Source organism: Melospiza melodia, chromosome 6 (genome assembly GCF_035770615.1).
Source record: "Melospiza melodia melodia isolate bMelMel2 chromosome 6, bMelMel2.pri, whole genome shotgun sequence".
Lineage (NCBI taxonomy): Eukaryota > Metazoa > Chordata > Aves > Passeriformes > Passerellidae > Melospiza > Melospiza melodia.
In genome coordinates, this window is record NC_086199.1 from 54,243,327 (window position 1) to 54,266,076 (window position 22,750).

Sequence of the window (22,750 nt, forward strand, 5' to 3'; positions counted from 1 at the left end):
TGACTCATTGTTTTCCTATTTCTTTCTAGCTCTTGCAAAGCTTAATGGACTTGAGCATGATTATTAAAATGCTGCAAATAAAAAAGAATTTTTAAAACCTTGAAGTATTAAAAAAAGCGGAGATGCAGTAAAGGACATTCTAAAATTGGAGCCCATTTTGTTGGGGATGGGAGCAAAGTGTCTGAGCCATATGCTGATGTAACACAGGCAAACTGGATACAAAGCTTATGTCATTGCAACTTGCTCCTTCAGAAAGCAGCTATGGCAGAAATAATCCCCAAAGTTTACATTTCTATTTACATGCAGCTCCAGATCAGCACCAACATTTGGATATCGGAAGTCCATTAGACTTCATCTTCCTGGGTCAAGAACACGCTGTTACCAAATAATATATATAAATCAATGGGTACTAAACAACTCCTTACACCCAGTTTACTCAATTATTTTTTCAGTTGAACAGAAGACCAGAAGAGAAGCAGATTTTTTTAAATCTGCACAGTTATCTTTCAGACGGCACAGGACACAGTCCAGCAGCTGCCAGAAAAAAAAAAAAAAGAAAAGATTTTGTGGTTTTTCTTCTTCAAGAGGAAACCCAAACACACCCTAAGATAAGGCCCTAGCCTAAATCCGCAATAATTTCAGTGGCTTTTATCCAGATTTACACTTCTTTAATGCAGAACTTGATTTGCCACTTGCATAACAGAGTTCAGACACCAGAAAAACTCCCCCTGTCATTTGAACTTTCTCTCTCCTCAGCTGGCACAGAACAAACTGCAACTGGTGATTTGGACACAGCCATGGGTGGACAGAAACACAAACTGTGTTTGGATAATACCACAGTGCAGGGTTTTTATTAATCAGAAATAAGAAAATAAAAGTAAAATAACAAACAAATCCCAAAATCTGTTAAGTCTATGATGTGACCAAAAATTTTTTCCCAAGCACTATTCCCTCCAAATCTCTGGACGTGATAGAAATTATGTTTAACTGCATAAAATTTCTGCCAGTACATAACTTTGAAATGTACTTTCTAAGATAAGAGCCTGGACCTCACAGAAGGATGACAAGCAATTTTAGTCCACAGGGAATTTGACTCAACTAGATCATCTCTTACTTAAAAGAAAAACACCACAAAAAATCCTTTGGTACAGGCATGTGGAGAGCAAGCTCCACCAGCTTTGTAGGCAGAGTGGCTTCAGTTTTTGTCAGGAAAGATGATGAAAGGGAAAACCTCATCCCACCATCATGAGAAAATTTCTGTCCTCCCACTATGCACAGACAAAGCAGCAATGAAGCCCCTTCCTCCTACTCCCCCCACCCAAAAAGGTGACAAAAAGGAAAACACAGTCCTGTGTTAAAAACCTAAAGCATGTCCTATATTAGCAATCGAGCTAATGAAATTTGCTTTCATTTAGTTGAAATAAACAATATCAGAGTAGTTCCTTTTTTTTTTTTCTTTTCTCTTAGTTAACTTTACACATAAGAATTTTCCTTTGTTGCTGATAAGATGTCTGAATAAACATTGCTATGCTAATGAATCAAAAGATCAAAAATACTCCATCCTAAGCACAGAGTGGAAAGGAATAAAGTCACCAGACTCTTGGGATCACTTTTAACTACTTTTAATTCCTAAACTCCAATTTCAATGTCACAGACCTTGCAAAATGTGGAAGTTCCTGGATCCAGTCAAAAAAGCGCTAGCAAAAGAAAACGAATTGTAGCTTTGGATCAGTCAAACTCTGAAAAGGTGGCAGAGATTACCCTGCACAGGGCTGGAATTCAGCCTTGCTCTCTTTTAGGATGGGGGAATGGTTTTTGTTATCTTAATTATCTTAGAGTTTTGTATAGAATTGCTTGAGGGAAGCAAAAATCAACATATGCAGAAATCATTTTGCAGCTTCCTTGGATGCAAGAAAGGGGAATCTTACAGGGGAACAGAAGCTGGATAACCCAGCAAAGAACTGGGAGAGCACAGAGGTACAATACAGAACAGAGCTGGCACTGGCAGAAGTGAAAGAAAAATGAGGGAAGGTGACAAGAAAAAGAAACAGGAAAGAAAACACAATTAAAAGGCAAAGTGATCCAAAACAGGCAAGATGCAACCAGCTGAAAAAAATTATAATATCTTTATTTGGGGGGAAATTAGTAGTTAGACAAATGCAGGATTTGAGTGTGAGGTGCTGAATAAAAAGGCTCTGGATGTTACAGCTGATCACAGGCTGATTGTGGGTTGCTGGGGCAGACCAATGACCTCATTCCAAGCATTCCTCAAGCCACCTTGATGCTGTCAGGCTACACCAGCAACCTCGCAGTTGTGAAGTTTTCAGAATGAAAAATTAAACACGGTCCAAAACTAAGCTCAGGGCTTCCAGTCCGTGGCCTCCAATGTGCTGCCTCTGAGTATGTGTAAAAAACTTCTGGTATTGTCCTCAAACCTTTTCTTGGTCCCAGCTCAAAGAACTTTTTCTTGCCTTTTTTGCTCCACTTCAGGTCATTGCAAGTGATTCTTTGCTGGTTTTTTGGGTTCCCACCCCAGGAAAATCAACTTTGCCATGGAGCAGGACCACAGTGCTTGCCCCTGCAGCCAGGTCAGTGCCACAGTCCCTGTGTGGGTCACAAAGGACCAGAGCATTTCCTTTCCTCCCTCCAAGATCCCTACCTCCCGATTATTTTAAGACAAGGGATCCCCTGGTAGGGTTTAAGCACAACCCCTTTGAGTAGATCAGGGAGAAAGAGGGCATCAGGCTCCTCAGCATCTCACATTCTTCAGGTAACTGCTTAATACTGAATACTGAATAGAATTGCCCTGGAACACCTCTGGATAAGGGGGGGCATTTCTGAGCCACAGTACTTGAGAATTCTTTATTCAAAGGCATTTTTTATGGAATTATCTGGAAATAGTCAATTGACTGCTGAAATATAGCTAACAAAATGTACCATTCTATTTGTTAGTTTATTTATTTTTATATGCATCATTTCCTGCCTTTAATTTTAATTCCATACCCTCTAAGAAATGCAATCTCACAGATCTTCCCCTTCATCTTCCTGTAATAATATCATAGCAGTTTTCTCTAGCTATTTACAATCTCTTCGTTTCCTTCACAGCTTTTCCAAGCCATGGAATGAAGAATTATGTAAAAATAGGCCACAAGAAACCAGACACACTTGATCTGCACAGCAAAAATAGAGCTCTTTAGCACCTGGCATTCTCAAGAGTGGTAATGAAGCTGGCAAGATAGGCCAGGCTTTGACCCAAAATAAAAACCTTAGCCCTCAGAAGAAGGCTAAATTTCAACTAACACAAAAAATCTGTCTTTTGATTTCTTGCAAGGTGTGACCCCAGACATCTGGACAAGAAGAGAGATTGGGCTGACCATAGGAGGGAAATGAAGGAAGAGGACAAGCAGCACACATGAAAACATTAATTTTAGCCTGTCATAATCCCTGAGGGCAAATTACAAAAACCCCCTATGCCTTCAATCCCAGGAGTGCTCATGGCTGAGGGGAAAGTCAAAAGAAAGGGAAAAGGACTCAAAGGACAAATCAACAAGCCTGCACTTGTGAGGGTTTTTCCAGGAGCAACAAATAAATTCTTCAGGATAAATAACTGATCTGTGTTGAATTACAGATTTGATGAGGCACATTTAAAACTGAAAACGCATCACAGAGTTTATGTTAAATTTTGCTACCTCAGATGTTCCAACGAGATGTAAGAGGCTGTTTCCCAAGATGAAAATGCTATAATGTGAAAGATTATGCAGAGAGAATGCAAGCTTATCAAGTAATGGGGCTTTTGGTAAGAGAACACATAGGAGGAGGAACCAAATCCGGACTTCTGGAGTCAGCAGAAGTACGGAACAGAAACCAGAGATACCTCTACATATACACAGGTAATACAATCTTAATGCTGTAAATCTTCAATTCAATAAATCTTTTGTTGTTTTCATTCAGCAAGGATTTCACCCAATTAGAGCCACTTGGTTGATATTTACTTTGCAACTTTTTCTGAATCAAGGCACAATCATAATTTTGTCTTTTATGAACAATTCTGAACAATTACTTCAGCAACACCACCTAGAAAATGGAAGAAGAAAAAACAGGCTTTTGGCTTCAATATCAGAAATTATGAAGATGCACAGAATGGAAAAGTAAAAAAAAATCAAAGCAGAATGGAGATTTGCTAAGGGAACAACCTTTTTGGACACCCTGAGGTATCCCAGGCCATGCAAGGCATCCAGCAGTGAAATTAAATGGGAGAAATAAAAACCTCCAAACACCAGCTCATTAAAAGGGAGAAGGAGTGACATAAAAGGTTCAAGTACCATCATTAGGTTTGGATTCCCTGGATTCTCTGTCCAAGATCCTAAGCAGACCTGATTTAAATACTCAGTGTTTACTCTGAAAATGTCTTCCACAGTGTGACAAGACCTTGACTGCAGAAGCTGCATCTTACCCTGAACTCCACAGGAAAGACTCAGAGCCAGCCCAGGAGATTGAGATATAAATGGAGTGACAGCAGCAGTGTGAAATATTGTGAGCAGTGTGAAATACAGTGTGAAATATTACACTCATTACAAAGCCCTGCGCTCCAAAGCCTGTCCCTTTATCAAGCCTCATCTAGAATTTGACAACAAACAGGCTCCTGGGATGATACTATTTCCTTTTAAAGAGGCTCAATATTATTGGATCAATTTTCACAAAATTATGACAGTAATATCTTGTTATTAAAATGAGAGTATTTATAAGGCATTACAACAAACTTCTTCAGTGAAGCTTTACTTTTTAAATTGTCAAACCATTGTATATTGAACAGAAAACATAACTTCATTTCTATAAATAATGGAGTTTGACTGAAAACTGATATGTTGAGCTGTTAAAAATTATGTCAATATAAATTCAGCATAATAGAAAGAGGAGTTGCAAGTAAGGAAGTCAATGTAAATAAATACAAAGAGGGATTAGCAATTATATAGTCCAGTATTAAAAACTGAATAGTCCAACTTAAGCCTTTTCAAGTTTATTTGAACCAATCTAAAAGTCAGATAGTAGCCTTGAAATCATGCAAATATTTAGTTTTATAGCCATAGGAAGGGGTTTTTTTAAATACAAATATTTGTTTCATACAATTGGAAAATTAATAAAATTACATCTATATTTGGAAGGCTTTCCTGATCCAATTTTTCCATGCATGTTCCTGCCTTCTCCAAATGGGAGTTATATTGAACCTAATTCTTTTCCACAAAGCAATGATGGCACATAAAAATCCACATACTCACAAGTTACAAACCCAATCCTGTGCCATCAGTCACAACTTCATGGTCTACTTTTAGCCTAATTACAGAAAGGAAATTATTGGGTGCACAAAGAGATTTGTGATGAAGTGCTCAGCATAAGGAGCTACATTACACTCAGTTTCATGGGGCTTAATTTTCCCTTTTCTTCTCTTTTTTCTTTTGGGATTTTTAGGCTTTTGGGGTATTTGGTGAGGCTCATTTATGTTGGGAAGCATAGGAATTTTCTTCAGGAATCATTCCTGACTATTTTCCTGACTATTTTTAACATTCTCTATTTTCCTTTTTTTTTTTTTTTTTTTTAAGTAGCATTTATTTCATGTGCTTTCATCTCCTTTTTCTGTGTTCTCACCATTGTAAATGGAAAGAAATAGAGAGCCCTGGGAGCCTCCACACATCTCTTTCCCCACTTGTCCTACCTCTATTTTTGACCTGACTCCGCTGTTAGAAATCCTGCATGGCATTTGACACCATCTTAGAGAGCTCTTGAGGCTCATGTGGAAAAATGATTCAAAGAAAACACATTAACTTTTGAGGAATACCAGAACTCTCTGGGAGGCTCTTCAAACACTTTGCCTTCTGTAGCATCCTTTACTGGGCAGCCTGATATCTCAGAGATGCATTGACACATCCCTTACCTCAGCAACCGTAGGTTTCCTAATATCCTAATTTTGGTGTGGCCATCCAAACCCTCCTGTTTTGTTACACTGAGACCCAGATATCTATAGATATAGATATAATATCTGATTGAAATGCACAGATCACATACTTCCAATAGGCACAGGCTCTTTAAAAGGCACAATTACAGCAAATTTAGGGATACTGATTTTAGAGGAGCCTGAGAAAAGTTGGCAGAGGGTGTCTCAGATAATGCTGATCAAACTGCAGTAGAAATAAACCCCATCATGAATGTGGTTTTCTAGCTCTCATTTAAACCTCAGAGATTTTCTTCTCCAATATTCCAGCTCTGAGTCACTCAGGAAAGAAAATGTGGCACTGACACAGCACAGTTGAGGAGTTTCAGCCTCACTCAGGGTCCAGCTGCAGCAGCCAGAGAGCCAGAGTGATTTCAGAAACATATGCCTGTTCTAAGAAGGGGTGATAACTCCAGAACAACAAAAGGATCCAGCCCCATCAGATCACAAGACCAGGACACAGTTTCCCAAATCCCATTTACAGTATTGCAGGTCTTTAACAAAACATAATGTTTTTCCTGGTTCTAATCCAGTTCAAACAGGAGTTAGTTAATATAAAAGCTGTAATCTGCAATGAGAATGTCAGATGATCATATAAACCTCTTCCTGTTTTGTCATCTATGGCCTGTAAAACTGAAACAGAGGTGACCGAACAAACTTCAGGACAGAGATAAATTCAAAAGTACTATTTTCTTTTTACAACCCCTCAGCCAAAGGCAACTCCTTAACTAATTCTAGCTTCCCTTGCATCCCAAAGACATCCTGGTGTAGGATCAGGCACCAGGCTGAATCAGAAAGCAGATTCTGAGAGATGGGTCATCTGCTGACCATTTCCAGTGCTTCCAAGGGGTGTTGCTGGGATCAGAAGGATGCAGCTGCCAGGCTGAACAACATTGTGAGTTTCACTCACAGGGATTAACTGAAAATCATGATTGAAAGTTCCAGTTTGGCTGAAATATTAGTTCAGAATTGCAGCATTTGAGGGCTTTGGGGTACTTGCACTGCTGTCTGCTCCCAGCTTGACCCTTGGCTGCACAGTGAGCTCAATGGCACTATCCTTTTATGGATTCCACCAGCATTTTGAGGACAGTACAATCCACGTAATTAGTTTTTGTAAAGCAAGAAATTAACCTGCTTTATTTGATAACTTGTTTGAAATACAAAAGTACATTTCATTTTTGTCCCTGTCATAGCCACTGTCACCGGGATCTTCAAATCACTTTTTCTACTTGTGTTTTATGACTTTATTTCTTTTTCAAATTCTGTGACTTACACTAGTTCTGACCATGGCCTCTGATTTTATTTTCCTGTACAGTCCCTCATGGGGGTCAAGACAGTGAAAACTATTTAAAAAAAAAACACCAAGGGGAAAAAAGCCACTATTAGTGAAAGGATGGTGTCTTAGCCAGCGAAAACCCTTAAAGGGCTTGGGAAAGGTTTCTGACCCAACTCTGAGGAAACAGCTCTGATGCCAGCAATGCTGCTGAAAGCAGCCCATTCCAACTGCTGGACACAATGGTCCCAGCCTGAAAGGCGCAGAGAAGGTGAGAGACATTTCTGCTGAGGAGCAGCCATGGGCTGGCAGCTGGGTGGAAGCCAGATTTGGGGGAGGCAGGAGCTACAGGCCCTGGAAACACTTCCAGCCCTTTGGATCTGGGTGTAAAGATTGGGGCAAGGCTCAAACACAGAGCAATCCCCCCTTCCTTTCCCCTGCCACCCTCCCAGGCACCTGCAGGGGATGTGCCAGCGTGGCCTACAGCCACTGCTCAGCCCAGAGTTCTGCCTGGGACCAAATCTAGCTCAAGGGCCCTGGGAGCAGCCTGGGATCCCGTCAGTGGGTTATTTTTGGCTCGAGTGCCAGGCTCTTCTGGTTCAGTCTGTAAAATAAAGCCTAGGAGGAGTAGCTGTGGCAGTCGTGGCCCTCCTGGCAGGTGGCAAGGACAGGCTGAGGCTGGTCCCCAAGAGCAGCCAGAGCATTCTGCAATCAGCTGTACTCAAAGCAGCACTTACACATGGCACCAGCTCCCTGCTTGCCTTCCTGCTCAGAATTTCAAGTAAGCCTCAGAAATGGCCACACCAGAGAACTTGCACACCTCAGCCTGCAGTTCTTGTTATATGCACAGAATACACCCAAGTTCAAAGACCAAGAGCAACCAGCTTCTTGATGAAGTTTAAACTTTGAAATAAAGCAAATTACTGTATGGTTTTGCACCAATGCACACACAGAAATAACTAACTTGTGATCAAAGCAAAAAGGAAAAGCATGGTAAGTTTTTCAAGCTCTGCCCTACATTTCAGTATGTAATTACATTAACACACAATTCCCAGTTTTCCAATTTGTTTGCTGCCACATAGCAAGACTGAGTACAGGAAATTCTATTTCTTGCAACCATTCAGAGGAAAACAGAGAAATAATAGCAACAGATTTATTTCATACCAATCAGTATTTGTTTGCTTGTAACCCAGCCTAAACATCATTAATGCAAAGGAGTTTTTTTTCTACGAACACAGAAGTAATTATTTGTTTAGGACAGATATTTGAAAGAAATTGCAAAAGGAACACAGGATTATGATATTTTACCACACAATATGCACTTAAAATGTGGGAAATTCACACCTCAGTGGTTTTGCCACCCAGATTACATAGATATCATTCTTTTTCCATGTTAAATGCTCACTAACCTTTGAAACAGGTAATGCTACTCCCAAATGACAGCTGCACAGGGCTACAATAGATGTTTCTGTCCCTTTTGCTTCTATTAAATAACAAGTGATAAAAATAGAACAAGTCACTGCACGCTGCCGACAGTTTTGTAGATTTTCCTTTTGCTTTGCTGCCTTTTCCTCTTTCTTATGTTATCTGTCTCAATCTGTTTTCCCTCAGCTTGAGGAGTATTCTGCAGGCATTTGATTGATGAAAATCAAAATTACTGAACCATTCCCCAAATCCAAATAAATAAGTAAACAAACAGAATATTCCCTAGGCTGGCCAGCATTTAATAGCAACACTTGCAGCTGAAAAACCAAGATTGCTGACCTCAATCACTCTCATCTAATTAAAGAAAATTAGTTAGAAAAGCAGTTCTACCACAAACCAGCTAATATCCTCGTGTTCTGAAATACCTGTTCTGCTTATTCCACAATAAAATACACATTCCTTATGTTTACAGTCACAATGCCAGTTTAAAAACCCACATTTTTACTCATACTTGGAAAATGTTTAATTTCAAAGCAATTTCTCTTTGTGGAATGTGTCTACAGACTGTATTAGCAGATTTTCAAAATTATCAAAATAAAAACACCCATGTGAAAGCATAGACAAACCATCACACACACACATCTCTCTGCATAATTATAGAGGAATACAGGAACTCTGACTTGAAGCCTAGCAACAGTATCCAAGTATTAGTTAGTCTGCTAATCAACTACCAAAAACTCACACACCAGCTCAATGTGCTTCATTTTCCTAAAGCAAACAAAAAACCAGACAAAAGAATCCTATCAATCCTGGCTCCAGAGCTGCTGAAGGACAAGATGCACAATAGAAAACAAACCTTGTTCACTTGAAGAAGAACAACCCATGTCATTTACTCCGTCTGAAAATTCATCCCATCACAAAGAACCAAGGCAAAAGAGAGATTTAAAAATAGGTTATCCAAGTCAAAGGATTATCAGCTTGCAACATACTTAATATCTGCATATCTGTATGTAATGAAAGCTTCAAAATTCTTACATATATGATTGGGTTTTGTACCTCCATCCTATAGAAGCCATAGTAAATTCTGTACAGCAAATGCTTCCTAAATCTGCTGTGCTCATTTACTCACAGACAGCTGCAGGCTGGCTGAAAACAATCAGGGATTAACTTTTCTATTCATCACATCTTTTAATCCATTACTTTCTCTTAGTTTGCAATAAATAAATGCATAAAGTTAAATAAATTGTAAATGTGCTATAGTTAGTTAAAAGAAAAAAGAAGTTTAAAAGGGACACTATTACAATTATTATTAAATATTTTTAATGCTGTGCAACTGCTGTACATCAGGGGTATGTGGTGTAAGGTCTTCCTCAAAGCAGAAAAGAAGAGGCAACAATAGTCACTGAGCTGGGATACACTTCTGGGTCCCAAAGACTTCCAAAATAACCAATAATTAAAATATGCTACTCTGGTGCTATTATTCTTCAAAAAAAAAAATAATAATTTGGGGGTATGATGAATTGAAATAATCTGAGAAGCCACACTGAGCATTTCATACTGCTTGTAAAACGAGTTTCTAAGTACCTTATGGTAATAGGGGTTCTTGCTTTATGAAAAATACTATTGTAATTTGTTTCAAATAGGATTACATTTTAAATGATATGGCAATTTCTATCCACCTTCCAAACATCTGCCATGAAAACAAAAGGGATTCCCTCATAAAAGAGAAATACAATGAAATCTGGATCTTATTTTTAATCCTTTGTGGGCATCTCTTTTTTTCTGTCCTTGGCTTCCTTTATCTTTGCTGTTTGATTCATTCTTACTAAACAGCCTCATCCCAGTCCAGAGTAAGAACTTTGCTGGTAGAATCAGCCAGGGGGGTTTTATTGGACTAAAGCCCCAGGAACCCCTTGCAAGCCTTTTTCTTTATAGGTTTATTCACATTACTCCATGGGACGTTATTCTCACCTTTTTTGGCTCTAAAATATTTTTTATATTTTTCTTCTTTTTCCAGAACAGCTGGAAGTCTTATGATTATTACAAACAAGCTAATTTTATATATGCCTAATTTTCACATCCATCTGATGTGAAAGTGCTTTACAATTAAATTAAAAGAATAAGGAAGAACAATCTTGGTGGGATTCGATCTGTAGGAGAAATATTTAGCGGCTCTGATGTAAACCAGAATTTTCTATTTCTAAAACAGTCTAAAATAATTACAAAGTGCAAAGAGATTTGGATTATTAAATGAACTTAAAATAATAACAAGTTTTAATGAATGGGTTCAATATCAAAATTCAGAATCTAACCAAAAATACACTTTCTGAGAGATGTTTGATTAAAAGTTTCTCAAGAGACTTGACAGTATGAATAGTCTTCATCTTCCTGAGGATACTTCCCAAGCTCTTCACTATTTCTTCCCCCTCTGCTGCCTCTAAGGAGGTGCATTACTCAAGTGATAAATTTTGGAATGCATCCAAAATTATAGGAACACAGTGGGTAACCAGACAAGCACAAGAAGCAAAAGCCAACTTGCTGAAGCTGAAATGCTGACATCACTCTGCACATTCATCATCACAGCAGCTCTCAGGTTTTCTGCTCAGGATTTGGTTCTTTGATTTACTCTTCTTTTTTCTCCACTGGGAGACACTCCAAAAATAGACATTTCAACAACTTCATTTTTCATAGGTAATAAAACTTAAAAGACAAATGTTCAGCGCAATTAAATTAGGTGGGAGGAAATAAAATAATGTAATGTTTACTCTTTAAGACAAATCTATTAATTTAAACAGTCATGCTCAAGCCACCATCTTGCAAAAATGGCAAGTAAATAATGGCAGCACCAATATTTCTATTTTTCAGTGGCAAAGATGGAGGCATCAGAAAAATTTGGAGAATCATCCCATAGAAAGTATTTTCTAAGAACTTTTCTAGAAATCACCAAATCCTACAAAAATACTCCATTACCCATATGTAAATATAAACAACAATAAGATGCTCAACCTAATAAGAATAACATGTTCGTTTTTAATTCATGCCTTACAGATTATAATAAATATAGATTGATGAAGAATTCTTACATGGAAAGGAACCATCCCCATCATCCCAGGAAAAAAAAAAAACCTTCCAGACTGTCTCTGAACCTTTATGCAGAAGTTATGACTTTGGTGCATTTTGCCCTCAGTTTTCTCAGTGCACATTGCAAGAGCTGAAAGTGCTACAAGAACTTACATTACCACAGAACCTTCAACCATATCTCTGCAGATCATATGCAACAAGGAAGGGAAAGGGAAATCAGTCCTTAATCCACATCCTTGGTTTTATATTTCATGTGAGCTGGCCTCATTTGCCATGTAAATGAAATACTCAAGTCAGAGATTTGCCTCGCTGAGTTAAATCAGTGCAGGTTGAGTACACAGAGCCTCCTGCTGCAAAAGAAATGCCTTTTTTTGTTCAACTTCAGGATATTTTGTCTGGAACTTAAATTAACTTGAATTAAAGCATTTTAACCCATTTTGTTAAACTGTATTAGGCATCACTTGTATCAAACTGGCTTTTATTTTAATGGCAAATTCCTCTGCATAAAAAGATATTGAAAGAGCCTCCAATTTTTGTCAGGGGTCCTTAAGGCCCTTAATCCCACCAAACTCAGTGAGAAGGAACATTTTCATGGATATGAGGAGCTGGCTTCTACCATATATTCATTTCATTATAGAGAAGCACCTTTCTCCATTTTCATCTTTTGATCAATTATTCCTATTTGGGAGCTGCTTTAGGCAAGGCGAAAACAACTTGCAAGAGTCACTCTGGAAGGGATGTGGATGTGTATTTAGTTTATTACAAACTGACTGATTTATACTTAGAAAGCACCTACCACTTACCACACTTTCCTCTTCAGAGTATATTTTTGAAAATATTTCAGCTTTTTCCCCATCTGCATTTTTTTACAAGAGTTACTTTTCAAACCTCCCTGAAATGTCAGCAGCCCTGTGGTTATATCTCACATAGAATCAGTTTTAACATCTTTGCAAAACCCTGGCACAAACAAGCACAACTTATTTTCAGAGTCTGTAAATATTTTGCTTACCAATATCAGCTTCCCTGTGATTCTTGATGTATTCAGCAAGCTCAAAATTTCCCGCTATTATAGCCACCTAAAGGGTTGTAAAACAGGCACAATTAATATGTTGTCATCACTTGCCAAGAAGGAAAACATGTCACATCACTGACAAACATCAGGCAAAGATATTTTCATTTCACTAAGTGGAGCAATTCTGTTACTTTTCATTCTGCAATACAGATATTGGTAGCTGAAACACCAATACAACACTGAAACAGCAAGAAATGAGATCTTAATCTGTTGTAAGAGCACTGCCAGTCCCCCAGCTGCCCATTTCCCAGGAATGCTGGCATGGTGGCAGTCTCAGGAGGCTGCTGGAAGAGCTGCTGCTCTTCACGTGGTGGCAGTCCAAGGCAGCAGTGAACATTAAGCACAGCATCCCCAAAGCTCTGGGAGCTGTACTGGTGTGTGGGGAATGCTGCAGGAGAGACACATTGAAGACATTATCTCCCTTTAATTGCTCCTGCCTCGCTCCTTACCTGAGCAATAAAAACAGGAGCTGAAATGCAAAGTACGCGAGAGACAAGGACCAAGAGCTACCAATATTCAGGTACAACTAAGACACCAAAAATACACTGAAAGAGAGAGACTGGCAAAGTTTATGCATATGCATAGAGTTTAAAATGTCTAAATACATTGAGTTCTAAATTAATAATTTTCTTTTTCATTTATTTCCTGATTGTTGAACACAGATCTGAATTCTCATTTCAATAGACTTAAAAAGAAAATCATCTCTAACGGGTGTGAGGGAAGCAATTCAATTTTGCCTTTGCTGGCTTCTCCCTTTTCCTTCTTCTCCTCTTTTTGCCCTGAATACGAAGGAATTGTCTTTTCTGGCCCCATTTTGCAGCTCTGACAGATCCTGTTCTCTAGTGGCACTGCAGATTTCCTGATGTATGTGCAAGGCATAAGCTGGGCTGGCCTTTCTCACAGAAACGTCTGCATCTACAGGGTGCAGCTTAAAAAAATAGAAAAAAAAAACAACTTGCTGTAGGATTCTCTTGGATATAGGACTGTCTCCAAGAGTGTCAGATATGAGAAATTATTAAAAACTCCATGCAAATTTCTGAGCTGATGACCAAGAAAAATTATTTGCTGGTTTGTGCCTCTCCACATATGAAGAATGATGCAAAGGAAGACTTAAATGCTGCAATGGTCTAAGGGAGTGTAGGAAGTACAGTTGATGTCAGCAGTATCTTGGCATGTAACAAGCATAAGATTTTGTTTCTGCACTCAGCCTAGGAAATTGAATGGGCAACTTCATTTACCAGTAACCAAAACAAACTAATGCAGAAATCCCTGAAATTGAAGACTTTACACCCAAGCTGTGGCTGCCCCATCCCTGGCAGTGTCCAAGGCCAGGCTGGATGGGGCTGGGGATAGTGAAAGGTGTCCCTGCCCATGGCAAGGAGTGGATCTGGGTGACTTTAAGGTCCTTCCCAACTCAAACCATTCTGGGATTCTGTGATCAGGGAGGTTGGACACAAGCGCACACCTCAACACCATCCATCTGAAAATTACTATTTTAAACACTGGTACGCCAACCTTTATTCCAGAAGCCCCTCCAGACAGAAACAGTTTCTCAGCATGGATGACACATCAGAAACTGGACCCCAGCCTCCTCTGTGCAGCCCTGAAATGCAGCCCATGAGTTTCCCTGGCAAACAGCACTAGGAAACCAACAGCAAAGGTGTACCAATCTTCTCTCTTTAACTTCCAATTCTGCAGCCTGGCTGGCTCCAGGTTCATAACAGCAACATTTGTGCACAGCTCTGAGGTTTTCTCTGCATTGTAAGCAAGTGGTAATACTTCTCTCTGATGTTACCCCTAATCAGCAGTAAAATTCCAGCAAGAGGTGGAATTCAGCAGCGACAGGCAGCTTGCTAGACACCAGCCATGGTACTCAAATGAAAGAATTTTTGATACCAAGCAGATTTTAAACCTCAAGTATAAACATGCTCTTTAAGTGATAAACACATTTTATTATTTAGGAAAAAAAGAGAGAAAGATATTTCCAGATAACTAAGAGACAGCTTGATAGGGAATTGTTCCTGTATTTGCTTATGAACCAAGCAGCAGATTCAGCAAGCTCAAGGAACCATTTTTCTCAATTTAATTCACTTCAATGCGCTAAAAACAGTATGTAAAATCCTTACAGCAAAATGAAGGAAAGATATGTTAAGATCTAAGGAAAGCAAGGAAAAGTTAAAAAGTACAAATATTTCTTGGCATAACATCAATGCACTTCACTTGAATTTGATGGGTAAAATGTGTGGGAGAAAATGAAGTCAGAGCAAAATCAGAAAGACACAAAATTATTCTCATTCAACTTGTACAGTTACAAGCCACAAAGCATGGCAACCTTAGCCCTTTTTCCATACAATCGTGTCTTAAACCAAAATTATCGTGAGTTCACATGAAAATATAAATGTGAATAACACATTAGGACAAGTGGATGGTCTTCACAAGATCCAGAGTCAGAATCAAGTGAAAGTGGTAGAAATTCTCTCCTTGATCAAGTACCTAAATCAGAGACCAACTGAAGCTCTATATTTGTACTAAATTCCTTTGTACTTTAGGAAAAAATAGTAATGCAGCACATTGGCAGAAAATACTAGAGTTTGATTCTCTCCATGCTTCATAATTTACATGGTTTTAAATAGCCATAGTTTGCTTTTCAGGATGTTCTGTAGACAAGTGCTAGATTTAAAATTAAGAGGTTACGGCAGGAAAGAAGGTTTTGTTTGAGTTTTCTTTTGATCACAAGATATCTCCTCTTGGCAGTGAAAAAATTGCACAGCCAGCAAAACTGCAGCAAAAGTTGCTTCCAATTCCAGTAGGAACTGGATTCCAGTCATCAAAATGCATCACGTGCGTGTTTACAGACATGAAATATCGCCATGAATGGGTGGAGGTAGCACTTTACAACTAGAGGCTATCTACCAACTCTTTTATGCTGAAGCTTCAAAAACTGCAGCTTTTCTAAAACTGCATATGCAGCAGTCTTGCCATAATTCAGGTTCTTACATTCCTGCAGCAAATGTCCTTTCATGTCATCCTTTTGACATTTATCTCACATCAAAAGTCTGCGTGTCCTCAGTAACATTACTCTGCAAACCTGATAAAACCTGGTTCTGCATCTTGTAGGAAATAAAAGCATCACTCACACACAATTTGCACTAAAACCTGCTTTGTGCTTTGCCATGATTTTAAAGGATGTCTTCACTTTGCATCCAGAATCAGAAAGAGTTCACCTGCAGGGTCCCAGTATGGTGTCAATCAAAGCCCAGCAGAAAATCCTGACTCAGTAATTCAGTGCTTTTAAACCCAAACCAGGATTTTTGTCTGCTGCAGACAAGAATGGCATTTGGTTGGGAGCCCTGCCACATTCTACTGTACAGAAAGCAGAAATTATCTTGTTGGGGTTTTTTTAATCAGCATTAGAGGCAATTTTATGAGTGACAGTAACCAAAGTGAATCACTTATCAGCTCCCTCCCAAGCTTAATTGACCCCACTAAGGCTGTTAACATGGGTACCTAATTATTACCAAATTACCTTTGATAACACTGATGTCTGGCCTGGGTAAGTCTGCCACAGGGAAACAAGCAGAGAGTAAAGCTAAGCAGGAAGATGGATCTTGGTAGGAGGCAACTGATATAGAATAAAAAGAGGATAAAACCATGCTGTGAACAGTGGTACCTCCTCCCATTCCCACAATGATCTGCCTCCAGCACAATAAAACTTAATGGAATGCCCAAACCAGGTCCCAGCTGGGACACCCTGAAGCACAAAGCCATGAGTGAACAACTCACTGGGCAGAGCCAGGAGCTGGCTGTCACTCAGGGTGTGTAACAGGGAGCTTGACCAGAAATGTTGTGTTTACAGAGAAATTTCCTGTGCCTGGGGAGAAGCAGAGCTGTCACAGACACCCCAGTGTCTCACAGACAGATGTTTCTCTCAAACGATGCAAGGTTCCAGGCCCTCACTGCTTGCCATGGCAGGCAGTGCCAGATGCTCCCCTGCCAAGCCAGGGAATCAGGGAAGGAGTTTGATCGACACTTGGCCGGTTGCTAGGGGTGGTAACCAAGGGACAGCTCAGCCGGGTGGAAACCGGAATGAATGAAGCAGCTGCAAGGCAGGGACTGGCAGGGAACAGGCAGGAGGTGGGAGCATCCCAGCACTCCTACTCCAGCACTGGGCAAGGAGCAACACCCTCGACACTGGCACCTTCACAAGTGGGCTCCTGCTCCTGACAGATCATTCTCATCCCTGGCCTTCTGATATTCACAGTCAGAAAAAATCCCTCTGGATAAATGTCACAGACATGTTTTATGAAAATCCTTTCCTTAGGGTTTTTTCTCCTGAGAAGCTGAGAGGCCTCAGGAACAAAATGTAAACAATGGTTATCTGCTGCTGTGGATGCAATAGGTGCAGCTGTGATTGGTCTCATGTGCTTGTTTCTAATTAATGGCCAATCACAGCCCAGCTGTCCAGACTGTCTCAGTCAGTCACAAGCCTTTGTTATCATTCCTTTTCTATTCTTAGCTAGCCTTCTGATGAAATCCTTTCTTCTATTCTTTTATTATAGTTTTAATATAACATATATAATAAAATAATAAATCAAGCCTTCTGAAACACAGAGTCAGATCCTCATCTCTTCCCTGGTCCTAGGACCCCTGTGAACACCACCACAGATAAAGGCACTGTTTAAGTTGCCTTTCAGGAGTAAATTCAGAAATTAAATATTTGAGACATATTTGAGGTACTGCTTTTTCTGAATCATGTTCTCCAAAGAAAGTTTAAATCACAGCCAATAAAAGTACTTTGTGTTAACAGTGAAACTGGCCAGATGTCCTGTTACAGGTTTCAGTGTGACAGAGTTTCACAGTGTTTTCAGACTCTGCATCAGACAGAAGTGGCACTGACTCACCACCATCTCTCTGTTTAGCCACATAAATGCAGTTCTAAAGATACCAATTTACTTACAGTCAAGTATTTACATTTTTTTATGGGAATTAATGCAGTTTTTTGTTCCTTTTGGGAAATTAGAAGTTGTATTTATACTTTACCTGGCACTAACCTTTCACAACTGGTATTTTCCTGCTCTTGAAATGTATCACAGATAACGATTATATTAAATTAGAGCATGCTTTTGTAGCCTGTTAACAAATAAAACTTCAGAGCTTTATGGGCTAGGCCCTGAAAGGCAAACACCAGGGCTAAATTACATTACCACTCTAGGGAACAAACTGCTCCACCCAAGGAGAAACAACAGAAAAAAGACAAACTGAAGCTGTCATCTCTCAAACCAAGACAAAGAACTTTGACAAACTTTCTGTGTGGGACTGAAGAGAGCCTCTTAGTCCATTTATGTTCCCCTCAGTCCAGGCTTCTGCATTTCTGCCGCACATGCTTACATTTGAGAGAACCAAAGCTCTGAAATGCAGAGCCTTTGGAGGGAGCAGAGGGAGCTGCTGGCCTGGAGCTGCCATTCACAGTGAGCACATAAAACATCACCACTCGCCACCTGCTTTTTGTGGCCCTGCTCTTCTCATCCAGACAATTTCCCTTTCCTGAGGAAAGTGCATTTCATTATTCTTTCCTTCAGGGCTGATGTTTCACCTTTCTCTTGTCTCTGCCAGCCAGAAGTGTTTATTAAATTATGGCTTTTCCTTTTCCTGAAAGCTTGGATTGGCAGTAAGCTCAGGCATGGTGCTGTATATTAAAGGAGGTAACTCCAGCCCAGAACAAAATGTGAATTACATTAGTGCAAATGCGGATGGACAGACAGGACACTGAGGTAAATCTTCCTTACAGGTTCCTGTCTTCAGTGGGAACCACATGAAAGAGGTCACACAACCCCGTGAATAAGACTGTAACCATCAGACTCCAGAAACTGCCTTCCACTTCAACCACAGGCTCACAAAACCACAAATTATTTCTCATTCTAGCAAGGATTATGTTATTTTAAAAATGAAAAAACCACCACTCAAGCAGTCACAGCCATCACACAACAGGACTGAATATCAGCGGAGGCACGTGAGAAATTAACAGAAGGGAATTTAGAAGGAAGTGTTGGAATCACTTCCTTAATTAAAAGACTTTCAGAAATGCTCTTCCACATATCATAATCAGGATGTGTTTGCTTAGTATTAAAAATACATAACCACTTTCCAATAACCACAGCTTTTGGAGATGACACCTCTTTAATCTGATACAAAAATCCAATGCTGTTTACAGTGGGGCAATGGAAAGGTAACATAGCTAAACTTCAACGTATTTATTCTCTACCGTGTCTTCTGGAAAGAAAAGCTCTCCCTAATAAAGCCAAGAGGTACTTGGAGTCTAAAGCCACTTTGAATTTAGTCCCAGCACACCATCAAGCCCACAGCAGTCATCCCCAAGGACATCAGGAAGTTAAATTTAGGTTATTAAGTGCCAAGACCCTGTTCCCATGCGTGCCCGTGTAGGACAGGGCAGCGGGAGGCTCCATCCCTGATAAATGGCGACACACAAGAACCCAGCACACCCAGCAGACTCAAACAAATCCCATCCTAAATGGATCTGCATTAGCTGCTCTCATGTAGCGTGTGGATTTTATAACTCTCTCAGCGGGACAGATGGAGTTCAGTTTGGAAAAGCAGGAAGCAATCTGTGTTCCGAATTTCTTTCCCATAGGTGTGGGATGGAAATGTATCGATCACCCACTGTTGGTTCCTTATGCAATTCCAGGAGCCTGCACTTGAAGAGATGTTTATTGATTCAAAGAGCACCACAAGTACCTGGAATTCAGAGTCCTTAGGAAAGGCATTCTCTTGTAACGCCTGAGCAAAACGTGAAAATGTGGAAAACATTGTTCTGAGCTCAAACCACAATGCACACCTCAGGTGTTTGCCATCAGAATGTTAAGAATTCCAAAAGGGTCTTTCTCTGAACCAGCTGGAAAATCCTACACAATTGCCACAGCCATTATAACCTAACACAGAACTGCTGGACAACCATGAATTCCTTATTTCACTTCACAAAAATCAAAGGGCAAAGTTTCACCCCACATTTTGTAGTTCCATGGACTGCAGTTGATTTTTGACTTTGAGGCTACAACACAGCAAAATAAAAGTAGCAGAAGCTTCTTGGCTCATCTCATTAAAAAATAAAACCAAACGCTTGATTAATATTCTATTAATATCACTAATTCCCTGTCTTTATCTAACAGTGCTGCTGAATACATAGAATATGAATGACATAAAACGACCTCAAGGAGATACATATTCTTGCCTTATGGAGACACACATCTACACTTCAAAACTATATTAAAAAATAATCAATTCTGAAGCTGAGATGTAATACATCTATTTAGAAATTTGTCAGAAGCAAATCACTACTTTAGGAAGTTCACTGTTGTGCAGTATTTTGTACATTTAATAAAACAATAATGCTTTTGTTGAAAACAGATCAGAACTGAAAGGTTTTCTTTTATAAAATAAAGTTAATTTTATCCATTTGAAGTTCCCTTTCAGGTGTAACATTTTCAAAATCAGGCAAAACTCACTGATATAAGGTACGATAGAATAAAGAAGAGCAGTAAAATTGAATTTATTTTCTTTAAATAATAGCCAGTAAAGGTTTATATTAATTGCAGAAATAACCCACATTCTCTACCAGGACAATAAAATGCTGACAATTTTCCTACATTACTTTATAGTAATGTTATGAAGAAATACAAGTGAAAAAAAATCATATTCAGCATTTTTCTGCATGCTTCTTTCCTGGACAGAAGAGAACTCAATATTTTTTTAATTATATAATGTAATACAAGCTCAATATTATGCATTTTGAAAGGAATTAACTGTGTATATTAATAGATCTGATGTCCAGTAGATGGCAAAATATCAGCAACCACTACCTTTAATCTTGGCACTTGATTCATTCAAACCCCAAAGTAATTTTTTTTCTTTTTGTTTCCAATATCCACTTTCTATTTCATTGGAGAGCAGGATTAGCTTTACCTTTTGGATGTTTTCTGTCTATTATCTGCTTGAAAGACAATTTCATCTTCGTCAGGTCTTGATACAACAAAGCACAATAATGTTACTATCCTTTAAATAGTCCTTTGAAGACAGTTTCTTCACCACTGATTTTTTTTTTCCTCCAAGAGCATTCTGCTGCTACTGTTCCCAAATTTGCCAGCACATGTTAGCATACTGTGTACTAAAATCTCTTAGCAACAATATCTTAGTGTCTAACATTTCCCTTCTTCCAACTATGATTCACGGAGCCATCTGTAGTCAGATATTGACATGCAGCATCCTAAAATAGGCACCTTACATTTGCTCAACAACTAGTTTTAGCATCTGAAAATATAAATTGTGGGGAGAGGGCCAATATTTCTGTGAGGCTCCTCAGCATTCCCTGGATCATTTCAGCACTGTTTAAACAAAGGCTCGCCACGAGCGCTTCGCCTCAATATCGAGGGCAAAGTATTCGCGCTTTTCCAAACGACAGCGCCGCTTACGTAACCCTCTGAGCAATCCCAGGCTTCCCTGGTGAGGACCCCCTCACACTGCTACTCAGGCTGTTTTTAATAGTAATCAAAGACCAGGTTTTCAAGCTCCGAGATCCGAGCGTTCTTCACACCCTTGGAAGCCTCAGGCTCATGGGAAGCATCCCACGATAGGTGGGACAAGGTCAGTGTCCCAGCTGGGTGAAGACAAAGGGACTTCTGCTGTAGGAAATGCAACAATATCCCACACTCAGGAAGAAAATTTACAACCACAGCCTCTCAAGCACTGCTTTTGCCTCCCAAAACTCTTAGCAAGCTTGCCCTCAGAAAATACAGCACCTTCTTTTCAGCTGCAGCAAGTTAACTCTTAGCAGCAAAGACTTTGCGTAACCCAAGTTATTCGTGGCAATGTGCTGTGCAGCTCTGTACAACTTAAAAGAATAGTGCTGCACTAAAAATGTTAATTAAATAGGAACAGGAAATGTTAATTAAAAATAATCATATTCAGTAGAATATATTACATAGGAAGAGTTGATAGTATGGCTTTGGAACTGTCTCAAGTGTGAGGAACACACTTTCACCCCAGCGAAATCAGTGGGATTTCATCCACTTCAAAGGAATAGAGATTTTACCCTAAATACTTTTCAGCAATTAATATTTTAAAAACAAGCAAACACACAACAACGTGCAGCCAAATACAGCTGGACTTTATCAAAAAAAAGTATGCTGCAAGCATAATAGCACTGGCACATTTTCCTTGCTAAAATGCTGGGTTTGCTTGCAAGAGATTTGACAGCCCCCATGGGTCTTCTGGAATACGCTCAGTAGCCATGAAGCTGTGCCAGGGCTGAGCAAATTCCAGTCAGAATATGAGGAAGGCAATCACTCTGAATGACCTCTTTTCTGGCTCTTTTAGGTCCTGCAGCGTTGTCTTCACAGGACTGGACAGCACCTAAAATGCCTGCAGGCATCTTTGTTCATTCTCCAGTCTTCCTTACTAAGATTTAAAAGGCAGAACCTGTGTTTTATTCTCCATTGTCCTTTCACGAATACACACAACTGCATTCTTAAAATCTAAGCACTCTTCATGAATTAGCCATGACTGAATACCTCCAGATTAAAACTAAGCCTGCATGGACACCAAGATAAAAAAATGTAAGTCCTTTCCTCACAACATGGGAGCAAATCACTTCTAAATCATCTCCTCCCTAGGCTTTGAAATGCAAACTTAACTCCTAGGACAAAAGGAGTCGTTGTTATGCAAGAACCAGCTTGACAGGAAGTGTTGAACTGAATACACCAGCAAGTCGAGCAGAGTTACAAGGAAACATGTCAGGAAGCCTAAAAAGGAACACGCAGGCAAATCCAATCCCAGGCACAACTTCACTGCTTCACGACATTCTTTTATTTCCCCCTATTTCTTGCAAGAAGAAGTAACTCAG

General features: G+C 39.5%; 1 protein-coding gene across 2 annotated transcripts in view; it reads right to left on the bottom strand.

Annotated features, from left to right (window-relative positions):
* SHANK2 (SH3 and multiple ankyrin repeat domains 2) overlaps nt 1-22,750 on the bottom strand; it is a 271,165-nt gene that overhangs the window by 203,202 nt on the left and 45,213 nt on the right. For both annotated transcript variants that reach the window (XM_063158210.1, XM_063158209.1), the window contains exon 11: nt 12,775-12,841. In XM_063158210.1, coding sequence (XP_063014280.1) covers nt 12,775-12,841 — 67 coding nt within the window. The remainder of the gene's footprint in view (nt 1-12,774; nt 12,842-22,750) is intronic.